Source organism: Bufo gargarizans, chromosome 2, assembly GCF_014858855.1.
Source record: "Bufo gargarizans isolate SCDJY-AF-19 chromosome 2, ASM1485885v1, whole genome shotgun sequence".
Lineage (NCBI taxonomy): Eukaryota > Metazoa > Chordata > Amphibia > Anura > Bufonidae > Bufo > Bufo gargarizans.
The window spans coordinates 541,781,648-541,802,386 of record NC_058081.1 but is presented as its reverse complement, the minus strand read 5'-3'; the positions used below and the strand labels follow the sequence as shown (position 1 = coordinate 541,802,386).

At 45.7% G+C, this 20,739-nt stretch overlaps 1 protein-coding gene across 1 annotated transcript in view; it reads right to left on the bottom strand.

The window, feature by feature from the left end:
* PRKCG (protein kinase C gamma) overlaps nucleotides 1-20,739 on the bottom strand; it is a 635,634-nt gene that overhangs the window by 594,628 nt on the left and 20,267 nt on the right. Inside the window, exon 2 of the mRNA XM_044278076.1 lies at nucleotides 517-548. Coding sequence (XP_044134011.1) covers nucleotides 517-548 — 32 coding nt within the window. The remainder of the gene's footprint in view (nucleotides 1-516; nucleotides 549-20,739) is intronic.

Here is a 20,739-nt window from a genome sequence, read left to right as displayed (position 1 = left end):
TGTACATGACACTCATGGAAATGAACAAAGGATTAGGTTGTACATGCCTTACTACAGTATAGGAGAAAACCCATTTAAGGTTTCTCAATGCTATGTTAAACCTCGAAATAACACATAACAATATGCTGACACATATGGCAAACGCAGCCCTACTGCACTGACAAGCTCAGGTACATTATTCTTTATTTCAAATTGTATATTGTACTTATAACAGGAGAGAAGAAAACTAGGATATACGCATAAAGATTTTACAGCTTAATGTATTTATGCATAGTCAGCAATGATAAATGATGTATTGCTACCACACCTAAAATGACTTTGTTGTGTGCTATATGTATTTCCAGACACTGGAGAATTAAACATCTAGCAATACCTACAGCAAAATGAAAGGCAATTTAAATAAATTAATAATTGTCTTCATGGCACAGCTGCAAGAATAGCAGAGGGCATCCTCTGGAGAGAATGTGAGGAACAGATAACAGGCAAACAAAGCAGAGCACAAAATAAATATCTTACCCTGGCACTGGAATCCTTGCTTTCCGATTCCCCTGTGGTGATAAAAGAACAAATAGGATTTATTATATGAATATGGAATGTGAATATTATAGAAAATGCCATCATCAAAGTTCTACTGGAAGTGACACGTGCCTTCCTCTATTCTACATCATTTATGGTAGATGGTAGACTCAAGGAAAAGGGTGTATTCCAGCATCCAGTTTCCAGAAAAGTGCAGTTTTTATTTCATCCAGTAAAAATAATCTAAACCGAAAAAGATACAGTATACAGTCTACACGTTTTAGATGTGTAACTCACCCAAACTCATCGTTTCTCAACGGAAATACGTAGGTTGTGTACTGTGTCCGTTTTTGTTTAGATTGTTTTTACTGGATAAAATAAAAACTGCACTTTTCCGGAAACTGGAGTCTGGAATATACCCTTTCATTTTTGGTCAGTCTGGCATCCCGGTAGAGCCAGCAGTTTAGCTGTACTTACTGGCTCTTAAAATGCCTAAAGTGACGCTAAAACTGAAAATAGATCTTTATTAAATCAAAAATAACAATAAAAGGGGTAGCACCCAATACATAGGCGAATGCCCTGAGTAATCTCTTCGGTAGGCCCAATAAACAGGGGATGTGTAAAGATCATGACCAATACACCACCATATAGGCTGTAACTACTAAGCCCCTATGAATATACAACCAGCGTGTCTGGCCACAGTAAGGAGAGAAACCCAGTCAAAATAATTTATCGTATAGCAGCTCTAGACAGGTATGGGGGATAAATCTAGTGAAGCAGGTGTAGCCCTGCCTGGATGGCTGCAGGAGTCCGGGAAATCTAGGATTCAGTGAAACTTCTGCTAACACTACTTGTCCCCCATACATCATGCATCTATGTATGACAGATGCTCATGAACCTGTCTCGCCGCTGAACATATGTGCACTACACTAACTGGCTCTACGTGTTTCAACCATGTGGTCTCATCAGGAGCCCTAAGCATCAGATAGTGTGTGCAGCGGCCACATATGTTATTGTGTGTCAGGATGGATCCATCTCGTTCCGCATCCCAGGACGGACAGAAAAACGCTGCAGGCAGCGTTTTGGTGTCAGCTTCCAAAGTGGAATGGTAACTGAACGGAGGCAAACTGATGCATTCTGAGCTGATCCTTTTCCATTCAGAATGCATTAGGGCAAAACTGATCCGTTTTGGAACACTTGTGAGAGCCCTGAACGGATATCACAAACGGAAAGCCAAAACAGGCTAGTGTGAAAGTAACCTAAGTGGCGCGGCTGGTGCTAGTATGGCTGTGACGCGCGCGCCAGACGCCGGTATATTTAAGGGTGTAGCATCCACCCACAAGGCAGGCCGGAATCAAGGACACAGCTAATCACGGGGAGGGCCCACTTGTTGCTCCAACTCTCGTGCTGGATGTGAGCATAACATAGAAAAACCGGCCCATGTATAAGCTGTCACAACAGAAAGTAAGTGGGAAGCCCAAGCAGCTCATAAATATAGATATGAAAGGTAAAGTAGGAAGGGTAAAAGGCAAAGGAAAAGAAACAACAGCAACAATATAATTAAAGGGGTTGTCTCATCATGGACAATGGGGGCAAAGAGCTAGGATATGCCCCCATTGTCTTATAGGTGCGGGTCCCACCGCTGGGACCCGCACCTATATCGAGACCGGAGCCCCGCAAGAGAAGGAGGGCAATCTGCGCATGCGCAGCTGCCCTCCATTTATTTTCTATGGGGCCAGCGAAAATAGCCGATGGGTCCGATGGGTCTGTGGGTCCGATGGGTCCGATGGGTCAGTGAAAAAACACGGAGGCACACAAGATTGCCATCCGCGTCAGTGATCCGTGTCTGTAGGCTACTTTAGCACAGACGGATCAGCAGATCCGTCTGCATACAGCTTTTTCAGAGCTGAGTTTTCACATCGTGAAAACTCAGATCCGACAGTATATTCTAACACAGAGGCGTTCCCATAGTGATGGGGACGCTTCAAGTTAGAATATACTAAGAACTGTGAACATGACTCCCCCCTGCTGCCTGGCAGCACCCAATCTCTTACAGGGAGCTGTGATCCGCACAATTAACCCCGCAGGTGCCGCTGTAAGAGATCAGGTGCTGCCAGGCAGCAGGGGGGCAGACCCCCTCCCTCCCCAGTTTTAAATTCATTGGTGGCCAGTGCGGCCCCCCCTCCCTCCCCAGTTTTAAATTCATTGGTGGCCAGTGCAGCCCCCCTCCCTCCCCTGTATTAAATTTATTGGTGGCAAGTGCAGCTTCCCCCCGGTCCCCCCTCCCTCCCCTGTATTAAATTCATTGGTGGCCAGTGCGGCAGGGGGGGATTTTAATTAGGGGGGGAGAGGGGAGGCCGCACTGGCCACCAATTAATTTAATGCAGGGGAGGGAGGGGGGCCGGGGGGGCGCCGCACTGGCCACCAATGAATTCAATACAGGGGAGGGAGGGAGAGGGGCCGCACTGGCCATCAATGAATTTAATACAGGGGAGGGAGGGAGGGGAGGCTGCACTGGCCACCAATGAATTTAAAACTGGGGAGGGAGGGGTGCCGCACTGGCCACCAATGAATTTAAAACTGGGGAGGGAGGGGGGGACTGCCCCCCTGCTGCCTGGCAGCACCTGATCTTTTACAGGGGCTATGATATGCACAATTAACCCCTCAGGTGCAGCACCTGAGGGGTTAATTGTGCGGATCACAGCCCCCTGTAAGAGATCGGATGCTGTCAAGCAGTAGGGGGCAGTTATGTCCACAGTTCTTAGTATATTCTAACTTGAAGCGTCCCCATCACCATGGGAACGCCTCTGTGTTAGAATATACTGTCGGATCTGAGTTTTCACGATGTAACTCAAATCCGATGGTATATTCTAACATAGAGGCGTTCCCATGGTCACGGGGACGCTTCAAGTTAAAATATACCATCGGATTGGAGAAAACTCAGATAGGGACTCCTGACTTTACATTGAAAGTCATGGGGGACGGATCCGTTTCCAATTGCACCATATTGTGTCAACGTCAAACGGATCTGTCCCCATTGACTTGCATTGTAAGTCAGGACACCAAAACAACTTTTTTTTTAACTTTCCTTCATGTCTGGTGATCCTCCAAAAATCACGGAAGACACACGGAAGAAAAAACGGACACAGATCACGGAACAACAGAACACCGTTTTGCGGACCGTGAAAAAATACTGTCGTGTGCATGAGGCCTTACCCTGCATTTTCATAGTGGAGCTGTGAAGCACTGTGGTTTTGGGTTCCAACCAGTTGGTAGCGTGCTGGAGAGCCGCACGCTGAAAATCAGGCGCCCTAAAGCCTGCTGTGGATGGCTGTGGATTGCCATGGACAAAACAGTCTGCCAGGTGACACGTTTGTGCTGTGGACTTTAGGTGGTGTGAATTAACACCAGGACTCTGCACAGTGTTGTTTTTGCTTTATTGCTTTTTGTGTGAATAAACACTGAACTTTTGCTTTACTACCGTGTTCTTACCTCTGTACTGCGTCCGCTTACCCTGCCTACCAGAGCAAATCCCTACACCCCCTAGAAATGAATGGGAGCTGGAGCCTTGCGGGGCTCTATTAACAATATAGGTGCGGGTCCCAGCGGTGGGACCCACACCTATAAGACAATAGGGGCATATCCTAGCGATATGCCCTCATTATCCATGATGAGACAACCCCTTTAATAAAGTGTAACTATCCCAGAATAAATACATGTATAGCAAGGGCCCCAATCCTGAAAAGCAGAATAGTAGAACCTATCGGAGATACTGTAAGTATGGCAATTAACAAAAATGTAATAATAGGGCACAAATGGTTGTAGCTATGCGGGCACAACATTGCCCGTGGTGAAAAATAAAAATGATAAGTAACAGAAAATAAAGAGAGTGTAAAGCAGTAGCACGTGTAGCATATTTGATCATTGAGGCCATACGGTTGTACCGCGTGAAGTCTGAAAATCCACTGGGCTTCTTTTTGAAGTACAAGCCTGGCATTGAAAAGGTTTGCCCATCCCAGAGATGGGGATATTTTGACAGACTTGTCCTCCTAAAAGAAGCCCAGTGGATTTTTAGACTTCACACGGTACAACCATATGGCCTTTTATTGTTATTTTTGATTTACTGTAATAAAGATTTAATATTTTCAGTTTTAGCGTCACTGCTTTAGACAGTGATTTGTATTTGATCGCGTGACATACACCCATTATAACCTCATATTTGTTATGTTTAATTAACATGATCCTGTCACACTTTACATATTTACTCTATTAAGCACCTGCAGACCAAACACCTACATAATGGGCAGTCCTCTAAATTACAGGCAATGTAAACCCGTGTATGCATGCTATATTTGATCTGCAAAGTCCATTCTTAAATAGGTTGCTTAAATAGGTCCCTTAAATGTGTTTAACATTGATGTCCTATCTAGGGCTGAAACGATGACACAAAAAATCCTCGATGCTAATTTTTTGCATCTGGGATTCATTTGTGTCAAGTTACCATGGAGCAGGAGTGAAGTGCTTGCTATTACTCACCGCTCCGTAGTCAACCACCGGCCCGCACCGCTCTGCACTGAACTGTATCCTGACACATCGTCGGGGCATAGTGCACGTAAGCGCGCACTATGACCAGACGCTGTGTAACGTCAGAATGAAAGTGCAGCGCTCAGAGAAGATGATGCGGAGCTGTGGATGAAGGATCTGCGGGCCTTTTCATAACTTCAGCACAATCCATGTAGGACAGCTTCCTTGCTGGCTTACAGTTAGACAATTTTCTTTCTACGCTTAAGGCAGCTGCGGCCGTGCTGGAACAAGGAGCGGCGCAGGGAGTGGTAAGCCAGGAAAGTAGAATCAGTATGAGGGGCCCAGGCGTATGGGGGCCATTTCCAGCCTTGGATAACCTGTTTAAGCTGAAATGAGTCCTGTCCCTGAGATGAGTCCAGCGTGAAGGAGCCCAGCACCTGCATCCTCAGAATCTCCTCCTTACTCCCTGACGTCAGAAAGCCAGAGTGCCGTAATCTCGCGATGCGCGAGCTAGCGCATGCGCAGTGTCATCACAGTGTTCCTTCCCTGTGCTGGCATCAGCCTCAGGGAACGAACTGCGCATGCGCTAGCTCGCACATCGCGAGATTACAGCGCTCTAGCTTCCTGACGTCGGGGAGCAAGGAGGAAATTCTGAGGATGCAGGGCGGTGCTGGGATCCTTTTATGCTGGACTCATATCAGGTACAGGACTCATCTCAGGTTTATTTGCATATGTATCAAATCGTTTTTTTTACACAATAAAAGCACACAGAGCTATGGGGACTGGATATTGCGGATGGGCTAGCGGTCATCTAGCAACCCATGTCCTCAGCTCTATAAACAAAATCCCGGTGACAGGTTCCCTTTAACTATAGAATTACTAAGTGCACCCCTCGTCAAACGAGGCACATTTATTATGACCATTTTTCCCAGTGCTGAAATCTTCCTGACACTAAATGGAAAATGAAATACAATAATAGTAGCCATGGGTCATATAATACCTTAGTGTCAATATATGAGGTTGGTCTCCTCAACTTCATATTCATTAATTTGTGAGCACAACCAAATACCAAACTCATTTGATAGCGATTTATCAAAGGCTTTAAAGGGGTTTTCAATTATATATCCTAAGGATAGTCCCGGAAACCCCCTTTAGGGTAGTTGCCCAAATAGGTTTTTTATCCACCGCAGGCACAGATGTCACCCTTTGAAATGCTTAGAGTACATTTTGTGGAAAGTTTCCAGCAATATCTATGGCCAATCCACAAAGGAATCTCTGCTACAGAAATGCAGCATTTCCACATTGGAAATTCTGCTGTAGAAAATCCATTATGTGTTTCCATACCCAATCCGTGACAAAATGGAAAAATGCCAATGCAAATAAAGCCTAAATCTACTTAAAATCAAACTTTTTATCTTGAATACCTAAATTGTTTTGAACGCAGAAAAGCAGCTTTACATTACAGAGTATAGCATTACATTGCTAATTATCTATTCATATTTCAAATGTACTGTTCCTGTGACATAAAGACCTTCATAATGAAAGTGATGGAAACAGTGAGTTTAATTCCCAGCAAGATGAGTGGAATAAATATGGATAATATTGATTGTATTATGGTTTACATTTCATTAAATGCTGTATTAAAGGAAAGTCTATTAGATCTTTGGTAATGAGTTTAAAGAATCTTTGACCTTTGAAATTGAACAGACGATTTGTCTTCTTTCAAAATAAATGTGATTCAACTCTAGAAGAATTTCTGAGTTACTGTTAAATACATGTAGAATTTCTCTTTAGTTGTAAGTAAAATGTGAATGTGCCACTTCACATTTGGACTTAAAGGGGTTGTCCAAGATTTGATGTTGATGATCTATCCTTAGGATAGGTTATCAATATCTAGTCGGTGGCAGGGGCGGACTGATCATTCGGGCCCTCGGGCCTGGACCGAGGGCCGGCGGTCACTAGAGGCCTGCTCACTCCTGCAGCCAGAGGTCACAATAACTTTTACTAAATAATACATTTTACTCCCTGGAAAAAGTCCCCCACATTCATCAGCGCAGTGAGCGCTCTGAACGGCACAGGCAGCGCAGCGATGCTGCTTGTGCCTGAAATAACCAATAACAAAGCTCCTTACAGCAAGGAGCTTTGTTATTGGTTGGGTATTGGCGATACAGGTCGGGTCAGGCAGGGGAAGCCGGCGAGAGCTGGAAGGAGGAGTGGCCGGCTCCCGGAAGTGGCTGTATTAAGGGGCGCGCTGCCCAAGGACCCTGGGGAGCTGTGAACTCATGTGACTGGACTGGTCTGAGAGAAAAGCTGACCCTGGCCCTGTGTTATTATGGCAGTGAAAAACCCGGCCTGTTATTCTTCAAGTAAGTGATTCCCCCTCCCCAATCATGGTTCCGTCCAGTCTCACAGTTCTCTGATCCCCCTCATCCTGTCACCTCACTAGTGACCCTGCTCCCCCCTCCTCCTGTCCCCCCACTAGTGACCCGGCTCCCCCCTCCTCCTGTCACTTCACTAGTGACCCTGCTCCCCCCTCCTCCTGTCAACCCACTAGTGACCCGGCTCCCCCCTCCTCCTGTCCCCCCATTAGTGACCCGGCTCCCCCCTCCTCCTGTCGCTTCACTAGTGACCCTGCTCCCCCTCCTCCTGTCACCCCACTAGTGACACTGTTTCCCCCTCCTCCTGTCACCCCACTAGTGACCCTGCCCCCCTCCTCCTGTCACCCCAGTAGTGACTCTGCTCCTCCTGTCACCCCACTAGTGACCCTGCTTCCCCCTCCTCCTGTCCACCTACTACTGACCCTGCTCTCCCCTTCTCCTGTCACCCCACTAATGACCCTGCTCCTCCTGTCACCCCAATAGTAACCCTGCTCCCCTCCAGTAGTGACCCTTTGTGTTCCTGTACAGAAAGGAGCCTGGCTGGAGTGTGGTGAGGCCTAGCTATGTGTCTGTGTCTCTCCCTGTGTGTGTTTGTGTGTGTGTGTGTGTCTGTCCCTGTGTGTGTGCTTCTCCCTGTGTGTGTGCTTCTCCCTGTGTGTGTGTGTCTGTCCCTGTGCCCTGTGTGTAAGTCTTAGGGTTGCCATCTTTCCCAACAAAAAATACCGGGCAAGTTAAGCCACACCCAAAGGAGGTGTGGTTGTGTGGGTGTGGCTTAACATGGGTGTGAAGTCGCTGTCCTACTGTGGCTCCCCAGGAATATTAAAGCACCCAGTAATAGTAATGCACCCAGTAATAGTAATGCTCCATTAGTGCCTCCTCAGTAATAGTAATGCCCCCATTAGTGTGCCTGCCATGCCCGGCTCTGACTATGTGCAGAGGTCGACCAGAATAGCAGCACGTGTTTAGTGTTTGTTTTGGAGTCGTGCTGGATCCACCTCCCATCAGGTGCACTGGGTGAGGTCATTGGTTTAAATCGCTCTCAATTCCAGTGCTCTGAGTGGGTTATAGAAATCAGTCTGGCCTAGGAAGCAAGGAAGGAAGGTTTTCTGTCCCAGCTCTGATAAGATAAGTGTGGTTTCTGTTTTTGTTGTTTGCTGTTTTAGTTGTGTTTGTGTCATCTCTCCCTTCCAGGTTCTGTGCGAGCAGGTTGCTCCTATTTCCCCTTTTCACCATCTCAGGGAATTTAGGGTGTATTAGTCCAGGCTCGAGGACACAGCATTCCTACCACCAAGGTCTGCCTGTGGGCTGAGCAGTGCAGGGAGAGAGGTCAGAGATTAGCTAGGAGGTGACCCTTCCCCTGCTTCTCGCTCAGAGCCTGGTTGTGGGTTTTTTCTGTGTGTCTGAGTGCTTGTCCGCAGTGACATTATAACCCGTCAAACTTTGACTGTCATTGCTCAGCGGTTTTGTGATGGCGTCAATTGAAGCGTTAGTTGACCGCATGCAGGGCCTATCCCTAGAGGTTGTGGAGCTTTGTGGTTCGGTCACACGGTGTCAGAATGCTCTGGCATCAGGTGCAGGAGCCTAAAGTGGCTCTTCCGGATCGATTTTCAGGGGGTACGGATGACTTTATCAGTTTAAGAGAATCCTGCAAATTGTATTTTCGGCTGCGTCCATCGTCGTCAGGTGATGAGAGTCAGAGGATAGGAATTATCATTTCTCTGCTTAAAGGGGGACGCGCAATCCTGGGCCTTTTCTCTGCCACCCGGTTCTCGGGCCCTCCGGTCGGTGGAGGAATTTTTTAAGGCTCTGGGATTAATCTACGATGACCCAGATCGGGTCTCGATGGTGTCGAGGTTACGTAATTTATTTCAGGGTGAACATACTGCAGAGGCTTACTGTGTTGAGTTTAGGAGATGGGCTACGGAATCAGAGTGGAATGATCCCGCGTTACGTAGTCAGTTTTGTCAAGGGTTATCTGAAAGATTGAAGTATGCACTTGTTTTTCATGAATACCCAGACTCTTTGGAGAATGCCATGTCTTTAGCAGTACGGTTAGATAGACGTATCAGAGAAAGGTGTAGGGCTCCCTCCGTGCAAGGGATCCCTTCTGCGAGTGGTTTCGTCTCTACTACCTCCCCGGGTGATGTTACAGGTAACTCTGGGATAGTGGAGGAACCCGTGCAACTGGGTCAGGTTTCTTGCCATTCTGATAGTAGAGACTTTAGGAAATTGCACAAACTGTGTTACTATTGTGGAAAGAGTGGTCATTTTATTTTTGCTTGTCCTTATGTTAAACCGCAGGTGGAAGTGAAAAAGAAAGAAAAAAAACTTCCCTGTCACTAGGTAGTGTGAATGGTGTGGTGGAGCAGGCAGGTATGCAAGCTCCCTGCAGTTCCCGTTTTCTCCTTCCAGCTGTGAAGGCGCTAGAGTCAAGATTTTTTTGTTGTTGAAGTATTCCTTGATTGTGGTGCTGGGGTAAACCTAATTGACTCTCTTTTTCTTCAAAATCTAGGACTAAGTACTTGCACTTTAGAGAATGAGATTCGAGGTTTTGCAATTGATTCTTCCCCTCTTTCTCAAAGGAGTCTTACTCACATTGTTCATGGTATTCACTTAAGGGTGGGTGATGCACATGTTGAAATTATTTCTTGTTTTGTCATGAAGGATTTGCCAGCTCCTATAGTTTTGGGGTTGCCATGGTTGACTAAACATAACCCAATTATAGATTGGCAAGCGAGACAAATCATTGGTTGGAGTGAGTTTTGTTCGGATAATTGTCTTGGCACATCTATCTCTGGGGTGTCCACTACGATTTTACCTTAGTATCTCTCAGATTTTGCGGATGTCTTTTCGGAGGGTGGGGCTCAGGAATTACCCCCTCATCGAGACTATGATTGTCCAGTTAATCTCATCCCTGGGGCTAAATTGCCAAAATCTCGGCTTTACAACCTTTCTCAACAGAAAGAGAGGTCATGCGAAAGTATATCGCCGAGAGTTTGGCAAAAGGTCATATTAGGCCACCTAAGTCTCCGGTGGCAGTAGGCTGAGACCGTGTTTGGATTTACGGGAATTGAACCGTATTACGGTCCGGGATCCATATCCCCTGCCTTTGATTTCTGACCTTTTTGATCAGATTGTGGGAGCCAAGGTGTTCTCCAAGTTGGATTTGAGATATCTGGTTATGCCTTTTGGGTTGACGAATGCGCCAGCAGTATTTCAGCGATTCGTCAATGACATTTTTCATCACCTGGTGGGGAGGTTCGTGGTGGTTTATTTGGATGACATTTTAATTTATTCTCCTGATCTGAAGACCCATCAGGATCATGTGAGACAGGTTTTGACGATCCTTCGGGAGAATAAATTATATGCTAAATTGGAGAAATGTTTATTTTCGGTGCAGGAGCTTCTGTTCTTGGGATATCTGCTTTGTAACTCTGGTTTTCGTATGGACCCCGAAAAGGTCCGGGCGGTTCTGGAATGGGACCGACCAGAGAATCAGAAAGCTTTGATGCGGTTCTTGGGGTTTACTAATTATTATAGGAAATGTATTTCAAACTATTCCACCATTGTAAGACCTCTCACGGATATGACTAAGAAGGGCGCTGACGTCTCTTTCTGGTCGGATGAGGCATTGCAGGCCTTTTTGGCTATTAAGGAGCGTTTTGCGTCTGCTCCCATTCTGGTGCAGCCTGATGTGTCTCAGCCATTCATTGTGGCGGTTGATGCATCTGAAGTGGGGGTTGGAGCAGGGCTGTCGCAGGGTTCATCTCCTGGCAAATGGATCCTGTGTGCTTTTTTCTCCAAGAAGCTCTCGGTCGCCGAGAGGAATTATGATGTTGAAGATAGAGAGTTGCTGGCTATGAAGTTGGCCTTTGAGGAATGGCGTCACTGGATGAAGGGGGTGTCTCACCCCGTTACGGTATATACAGACCATAAGAATTTGGCTTACTTGCAATCTGCCAAGCGTCTGAACCCTAGACAGGCCAGATGGTCACTGTTTTTTACCAGGTTCAATTTTGTGGTTACCTTTCGCCCAGGGGTTAAGAACGTCAAGGCAGATGCCTTGTCTCGCAGCTTTCCTGGGGGAGGTGATTCAGAGGATCCTGCTCTGATTTTGGCTGATGGGGTGGTAGTCTCCGCTCTGTACCCTGAATTGGAGATGGAGGTGTTGGGAGCCCAGGAGGGGGCTCCTGGTTCTTGTCCCCCAGGGAGGTTGTTTTGTTCCTGAGGGCCTACGATACAAGGTATTTAAGGAACATCACGATACTGTCCTTGCTGGGCATCCTGGTGGTAAGTCAACCTTTGATCTTGTGTCCTGGAGGTTCTGGTGGCCCGGATTATGTAAGAACATTGAGGATTACGTGGAAACCTGTGCTCGGTCAAAGGTTGCTCATACTCGACCGGCTGGTTCACTTCTTCCACTGTCTATTCCGTCTCGTCCCTGGACGCACTTGTCTATGGACTTTATTACGGATCTACCGAGTTCCTCCGGGAGAACAGTGATTTTGGTGGTAGTTGACCGTTTCAGTAAAATGGCTCACTTTATATCTTTATCTAGTCTGCCTAACACCAAAACCCTTGCGCAGATTTTTGTGGATAATATTGTGAAATTGCATGGTATTCCTTCGGGTGTCGTCTCCGATAGGGGCACGCAGTTTGTCTCCAGGTTTTGGAGGGCCTTCTGCTCTCGGCTTGGCATTCAACTTTCGTTCTCTTCGGCTTTTTATCCGCAGTCGAATGGACAGACAGAGCGTACTAATCAAAACCTGGAGACCTACTTGAGGTGCTTTGTGGCTGAGAATCAGGAGGACTGGTCCTCATTCTTGTCTCTAGCAGAATTTGCTTTGAATAACCGTAGGCAGGAGTCCACGGGTAAGTCACGTTTTTTTTACGGCTTTCATCCTCAGTTTGGTACCTTTTCTGGGACTGGTTCGTCTGGCATGCCAGAGGAGGAAAGATTTTCTTCTGCCTTGTCTTCCATCTGGCGGAAGATCCAAGGGAATTTGGAGAAGATGGGTGAGAGGCATAAGCGAATGGCTGACAAGAGATGTGTGACTGGTCCGGACCTGTGTGTGGGTGATCTGGTATGGTTGTCCACTAAAAATATTAATTTGAGAGTGCCATCTTAGAAGCTGGGTCCAAGATTTATCGGTCCGTACAAAATATCTGCAGTGATCAACCCAGTAGCGTTACGGCTGGATCTTCCGCAAACTTGGAGGATTCATGATGTGTTCCACAGGTCTTTACTGAAAAAATACTGTGAAACCGGTGGAACCATCGCCATTGCCTCCTCCTCCTGTTCTGGTCGATGGAAATTTGGAGTTCGAGATCTCCAGGGTTCTCGACTCTAGAGTTCTTCAGGGTTCCTTTCAGTATCTGGTACACTGGAGGGGATACGGCCCTGAGGAGAGGATGTAGGTTACTGCACGGGATGTCAGTGCCAGCCGACTGGTGAGGGCTTTTCATAGATCCCATCTGGATAAGGTTGGTCCGGGGTGTCCGGAGGTCACCCGTAGAAGGGGGGGTACTGTCATGCCTGGCTCTGACTATGTGTGGAGGTCGGCCAGAATAGCAGCACGTGTTTAGTGTTTGTTTTGGAGTCGTGCTGGATCCGCCTCCCATCAGGTGCACTGGGTGGGGTCATTAGTTTAAATGGCTCTCAATTCCAGTGCTCTGAGCGGGTTATAGAAATCAGTCTGGCCTAGGAAGCAAGCAAGGAAGGAAGGTTTTCTGTCCCAGCTCTAATAAAATAAGTGTGGTTTCTGTTTTTGTTGTTTGCTGCTTTAGTTGTGTTTTTGTCATCTCTCCCTTCCAGGTTCTGTGCGAGCAGGCTGCTCCTATTTCCCCTTTTCACCATCTCAGGGAATTTAGGGTGTATTAGCCCAGGCACGAGGACACAGCATTCCTACCACCAAGGTCTGCCTGTGGGCTGAGCAGTGCAGGGAGAGAGGTCAGGGATTAGCTAGGAGGTGACCCTTCCCCTGCTTCTCGCTCAGAGCCTGGTTGTTGTTTTTTTCTGTGTGTCTGAGTGCTTGTCCGCTGTGACAGTGCCCCAGTAAGAGTAATGGCCCTATTAGTGCACCCCAGAATGAATAATGCCCCCTATTAGTGTCCCCCAGTAAGAATAATGCCCCCAGTAAGAGTAATGCCCCCATTAGTGCCACCCATTAAGAATAATGCCCCATTAGTGACCCCCAGTTGGAGTAATGTGGCCCTCATCCCCGGGAACCGTCACTCTGGGCCAGCACACTGTCTGTAAAGTGTTGTATGAGAGTCCTGCAGATTTCCTGGGCCCATCTGGGAGTGTTATCTGGCCTGATCTGGGAGTGAGAGCAGCTCAGTCCTGGCATGGCCGCCATGCTGTGGGGCGAGGGTTTGCTGCTCTCTCCTTCAGCTCCTGCTCCTGACCACCCGCAGCCCCCAGCTCTCTGGCTTCCAATCCATTCTGACAGGTGGCCTCGTCCTCTTTAGGTTCGAGCTGGCCCGGAGTGCCGGACGTTCCCAGCTCGCCGCTGCTCACTCACCGCCAGCTGTCAGGACCGTGATCAAGCAAGTGAGACAGTCTGCACTGCAGTTCGACATAATTCCTGTGCCCGGGTCTGAGAAAGGCTTGTACCCGGGCACAGGATTAGAAACCCGGACTGTCCGGGTCAATCCCGTATGGCTGGCAACCCTAGGGAGTCTGTCCCTGTGTGTGAGTCTGTCCCTGTGTGTGTCTGTCTGTCCCTGTGTGTGTGTGTCTGTCCCTGTGTGTGTGTGTGTCTGTCCCCGTGTGTGTGTGTGTCTGTCCCCGTGTGTGTGTGTGTGTGTGTCTGTCCCCGTGTGTGTGTCTGTCCCTGTGTATGTGTGTGTCGTTCCCTGTGTATGTGTGTGTCTGTCCCTGTGTGTGTCTGTCCCTGTGTGTGTGTCTCTCCTTGTGTGTGTGTGTCTGTCCCTGTGTGTGTCTGTCTGTCCCTGTGTGTGTCTGTCTGTCCCTGTGTGTGTCTGTCCCTGTGTGTGTGTGTGTCTGTCCCTGTGTGTGTGTGTGTGTGTGTCTGTCTGTCCCTGTGTGTGTGTGTGTGTGTCCCTGTGTGTGTCACCATCACTACGCCCACAGTGTTCCTATGTCTTGACGCAGCTGCATCAGGATGTTCTGTGCAGGACAAGAATAAAAAGATGGAAGAGGAGGCAGTGCCACCAGCATGGAGTCCATGGAAGAGACACAGGGAGGCACACTAAGGACGTAGGTGACACTACCACATGATCTACACTAGTGTTATCTGTGGGTTTACATAAGACTGCAGGTAACACTACCACATTATCAGGACTAATGTTATCTGTGTTTTTACATAGGACTGCAGGTAACACTACCACATCATCAGCACTATTGTTATCTGGGGTTTGCCAGTAACACTACAACATTTTCTGTACTCAGATAGCCATCACTGTGTTAACTGTGTTGTTACATAGGACTGCAGGGGACATCTACTATATTATCTGTACTCAGAGAGTTATCACTGTATACGGGGGCCAACATAAGCCTGGAGCCGGCGCGGCGCGATATGTGGGTGGGGCTGTGTGTGGGTGTGGCTTGTGGGTGGGTGGGTGGGGACACAGGGGCCCTATAATCTCCTATTACTCGGGGGCCCCATCAGTGTGTTAGTCTGCGCCTGGTCAGTGGGGGGTGAGTGCTGCGGCGTCTTCCTAGGCCTGTGATGGCTAACCTCCTGCACTCCAGCTGTGATAAAACTACAACTCCCAATATGCATACTTGCTTGGCTGTTCTCAAAACTCCATAGAAATAAATGGATCATCATGGGAGTCGTAGTTTCACCACAGCTGGAGTACCAAAGGTTAGCCATCACTGTCCTAGACCAATAATGTCACGTTTATCAGTCACATGGCCTAGGCGCGGCTTAGTCCCATTTACATGGAGCCTATCACATTGAACATGGTGTCTGAGCTGCAGGCAGCATATTATAGAGCAGGAGGAGCTGAGCAGATAGATATGTAGTTTTATGGGAAAAGATTCAGTATAACTTGTTTATCATTTACTTATATTCCTGGTCGTTCTGGTCTTTGAAGTCCAGGAGACGGTCCTATCAGTGATTGACAGCCTTCCCTCTATGACTGTGTATACAGAGATAGCGGTCAATCACTGATAGGACCATCTCCTTGACTTCAAAGACCAGAACGACCAGGAATATAAATGTAAAAAAAAAAAGTTATACTGAATATTTTCCAACAAATCTATATATGATATATATGTATGAGATATATATATATATATGTTCAACATGAGAGGTTCCACTATACAATGTACGGCGCTGTGCTTGGTAAGCTGTGAGGAGGCCGCAGCACCTCCTCACAGCCTCTTCAAACAGCTGATCAGCACAGGGTGCCAGAAGTTGGACCTCCACTAATCAGATATTGATAATATATCCTGAGGATACGCGATTAAAAGCAAAATCTAGGACAACCCCTATAATGAAATTCTATCTTCCTATTTGGGCCTATGGATTTTGTAGACAGAGGTTTCAGTTTGGGACTTTATGAGGCATAGAAGAGAATCGCTCATTTGGTGGAGCCAAGCACTCTGTTTTTTACCATTTTTTGAACGGTTTACATGTAATACTACTAGAGGAAATTGCAGGAAAAAAGTGTGGCTGGACAAAATTCCCTCCACTGGTATCAGAAAACTGAGGATTTTTTAAATCAAATCCACAGTAATCAGCTGATCGCCGAGCCAGGTTTATTTCAATTGGGGTTGTTACGATGAGAAAACCTCTTTATCCTAATCAAAGGTGTACGTTATTTACAGTGGTGCCCATAATTATTCATACCCCTGGGCAATTTTTACTTAAAGTTACTTTTATTCAACCAGCAAGTAATTTTTTGACAGGAAATGACATAGGTGTCTCCCAAAAGATAATAAGACGATGTACAAGAGGCATTATTGTGGGGGAAAAAACATGTCTCAGCTTTTATTTACATTTGAGAAAAAAATACAAGATGTTCCGCACTGTGGAAAATCTCAGAGGACATGGTCGAAAGCCAAAAGTGACACCTGTGCTGGCCAGGAGGAGAGTTAGAGAGGTGAAAAAGAATCCAAGGATCACTTGGCAATGTCTCAAGGCAGACAATCCAACAGACACTGCACAATGCAGACCAAGGAGGATGCCACTTCTCCAGATAAGGCACACAAAAGCTTATCTGGTCTTCTGTGTTATGGTCCGATGAAGCAAAAATGTAATTGTTTGGTCACAATGATGTTTCCTTCATTTGGAGTAAAAAAGGAGAAGCCTTCAACCCAAAGAACACCATCCCTACTGTCAAACATGGTGGTGGGAACCTAATGCTTTGGGGGAGGGGTTCAGCCAATGGACCAGGGAACCTAATCACAGTAAATGGCACCATGAAAAAAGAGCAATACATAAGGATTCTCAATGACAACATCAGGCAGTCTGCAGAGAAACTTGGCCTTGGGCACCAGTGGACATTTCAGCATGACAATGACCCAAAACACACAGCAAAAGTGGTGAAGAAATGGTTAGCAGACAACAACATTAACGTTTTGGAGTGGCCCAGCCAGAGTCCAGCCTTGAATCCAATTGAGAATCTGTGGAGGGAACTAAAGATCAGGGTAATGGCAAGAAGACACTCCAACCTGAAACATTTGGAGCTCATTGCCAAAGATAAATGGGCAAACATACCTGTGGAGACATGCAAAAAGCTGGTCTACAATTATAGGAAGCGTTTGATTGCTGTAATAGCCAATAAAGTCTTTTCTATTGAATATTGAGAAGGTATGAATAATTTTGGACTAAATACTTTTTGCTCAAATGTAAATAAAAGCTGAGAAATGTTTTTTTTTCCCACAATAATGCCTCTTGTACATCGTCTTATTATCTTTTGGGAGACACCTATGTCATTTCCTGTAAAAAAATGACTTGCTGGTTGAATAAAAGTAACTTTAAGTCTAAATTTTCCAGGGTATGAATAATTATGGGCAGCACTGTATATATATGGTAGATGTTGCAGGGTTGTCATTTGCCCCTGCCTATGATAGGATTTATAAATTACAAAAAATGTCCAGTATTCTCAAGGGGGAAGGTGTGCCACCAGGTGGGCACTATAATCTTCTATAGTAGAAGAGCTGAAGGACCTTTCATGACATCACCATCATGTGATCAATATAGGAGGGGCCAGAGCTTAGCAGTGGAGAGTAGAACTGGTAAGGACCTGTGATGAAGTCACCGTCATGTGTTCATTGCAGGCAGGGATGGAGTTCAGCAGTGGAGCAATAGTGACCCTGAGAAACTTGGAAGTTGCAGTCCTCTCCTCTTATACTCCCTCTCTAAATTGTCCTCTGATATTCCATAATAACGGCTTGGATATGTTGGTAAGTGTAGTAGTCTCCTCATGCTCTCTCAATTGTCATCTGATATTCTATAATAATGGCCTGGACATGCTGGGAGTTGTAGTAGTCTCCTCATGCTCTCTCTTTATTCTCCTCTGATATCCCATAATAATAGCCTGGATATGCAGAGAATTGAACTTTTCTCCTCTTATACCTCCTCCCTTCCTCTGGTATACCATGATATCAGCCTTTACCTGCTGGGAGTTGTAGTCCTCTTCTCTTATACCGCCTCCCTGTAATGTTTTCTGATGCTGGTATATAAATTACGGTTTCCATTCTGTGTGTTGTATTGTCACCCAATGTCCTAGGTATGATGTCCTCCTTTTAGGGTACTGTTACTGGGGGCATTAATGGCGGCATTACTATTACTGGGAGCACTAATGGGGGCTTTAATATTACTGGGGGGCTCTAATGGGGACACTACTAATACTGGGGGCGCTAATGGGGGCATTATTAATTCTGCGGGGGCACTAATTGGGGCATTAACATTACTGAGGGACACTAATGGGGACTTTATTAATTCTGGGGACGATAATGGGCGTATTTTTAATTCTGGGGGTCACTAATTGGGTCAAACATATTACTGAGGAGCACTAATGGGGACATTATTAATTCTGGGGGATGCTAATGAGAGAATTATTAATTCTGGGGGCACTAATCAGGGCACTATTATTTCTGTGGGGCACTAATGTGGGCATTATTAATTTTGGGGGGCACTAATGGGGGCATTATTAATTCTGGGGGGTGCTAATAAGAGCATTATTAATTCTGGGGGGCGCTAACGGGGGCACTATTATTTCTGGGGGGCATTAATGGGGGCATTATGCATTTTGGGGGACACTAATGGGGGCATTATTAATTTTGGGGGGCTCTAATGGAGGCATTACTATTACTGGGGGCACTAATAGGGGCATTATTAATTCTGGGGGGCACTAATCAGGGTATTATTAATTCTGGGGGGCACTAATGGAAGCATTAATATTACTGGGGAGCACTAATGGGGGCATTATTTGTTATGGGGGTCACTAATGCAGGCATTAATATTACTGGGGGGGGGCACTATTAATACTGGGAGCCAGATGATGACATAGCAACCTAACACCTGTGTTCAGCCACGCCCCCACAACCCTCCCTTTGGGGTGTGGCTTAACTTGGCCGTTATTTTTTGTTGGCGAAAGGTTGCAACCCTATCTACCACATATGGATCCAGAGATTTCCCCATGTATTGCTTTGCTAGATTTATATTAATTTGACAGCACAAGGGGAGGTCGACAATGCTTATTTCACTATGTTATCCAATTCTGCTCTTTTTCTAAATCCAGGCAGACAACCCCTTTGATTGCGGAGGCTGAAAACCCATCCTATCTAATAATCACAGGCTGCCTGCCTATGTACAAGTACAGTGCAGTTATCAGAGCTCTCCCATGACATGACAGGACTGTTTTGCAACCTCTGGGGGGAAAAATGAACGAATGACAGCAAACAACAATCTTGAATTGATATAGAAGATATATTAGTATAAATATATAACTTTTTATTATAGAATAAATCTTTCTGAATAATGCAATATCAGAAGATACTAAGAAATATCAGAAATACTGAAGCATTGTTTAAAACCTTTGTAAAAAAAAACTAAGGTGCTTAGAGCACTCTGTCCCTTCAGCTTTTATCAGCTCTGCTCAGCTTTTCAAGAGTATGGAGTAGGGATCCATGGAACACATGCTTGAAAAGCTGAGCAGAGCCGAGCACTGCTTCCACATCTTTGTTGTTTCAACAAAGGTTTAGTCCCCCTTTCATGTTCTTCAAAGGGAATTATGTATTGTTTAAAGCACGTTTTTATGTTATTTTTGTCTTGATGACTTTTACATTTTTTATGTCAGTATCTATATTAAAAAATAAATCAGAAAATTCAGCACATTTTGCCCTGACTACTAGGTCTAAAATAAGTAAAAACACCCTGTTCTGCACCGGTAACTTATCAGTAGCCATCTCATTATCATCATTGGCATAATTACCATGTCAGATATCACCTTTTTAACAGAGACACATAATCCACCATTTATAATAGGTGATTGGGGCTCTAAGTTGAGGTCTTATTAAAATTTGGGGTCTGATTTGAGGTCTGGTGAAAAATATTTTTTTCTTATTTTCCTGTCTAAAACCTAGGTACGTCTTATGGGCAGATGCGTATAAAAACATAATTTAACCAATAGGTCATTTTCTGATGACGCTTTCCTATTACACATTGGGGAATTACTTGCATTTGGGAGCTTGTAGAACTCACCAATCACTACAGAAAGGTGATCTTGACCTACCTATCTTGTATTTTTGTTTATAATTTTGCGCCCTAGCAATATAGTTTACTTGTGAATTTAAGTCATAACTGATTATAACAGTGAGTCAATAATTGTGAAGTGTCAAGGAAATGTAGAAAACGAAAAAGAAAAAAAACTTAGAGCTTTATTCTAAATCTCAACCCAACCATGCCTCAGGATAAAAATTGAAATTCCATTCATCAAGGAAAAACTTTTTCTCATTGCCGCCCCCTGCTGAGTAATGCATTTTGTATGATGTGCCTAGAGGACCACAGAGCTGTCTCAGAAAATTGTCTGTCCTTGTTCTGTCTTAGCCCTTACACACTAAGTCAAAAGTGACTGCCATACTAGCACTAATGTCTTACAGTGCCCCCCTGTGGACAAAAATACAGACCTACATGTAAGGGAGTTTCACTCTGGATGCTGTATGCATGATCATGTGAAAATACATTCATACATAAGGATCAAAGTCAGAGTTCTATTATGTACCATTTGTGATGAGCGAATTGATTCGTAAGAATCAAATTCATTCAAAAACTAGCCTACTTGAGCAGAGGGGGGTAGGCCATACTACTCATGAGACTCCCCACAAAAACTAGCCTACTTG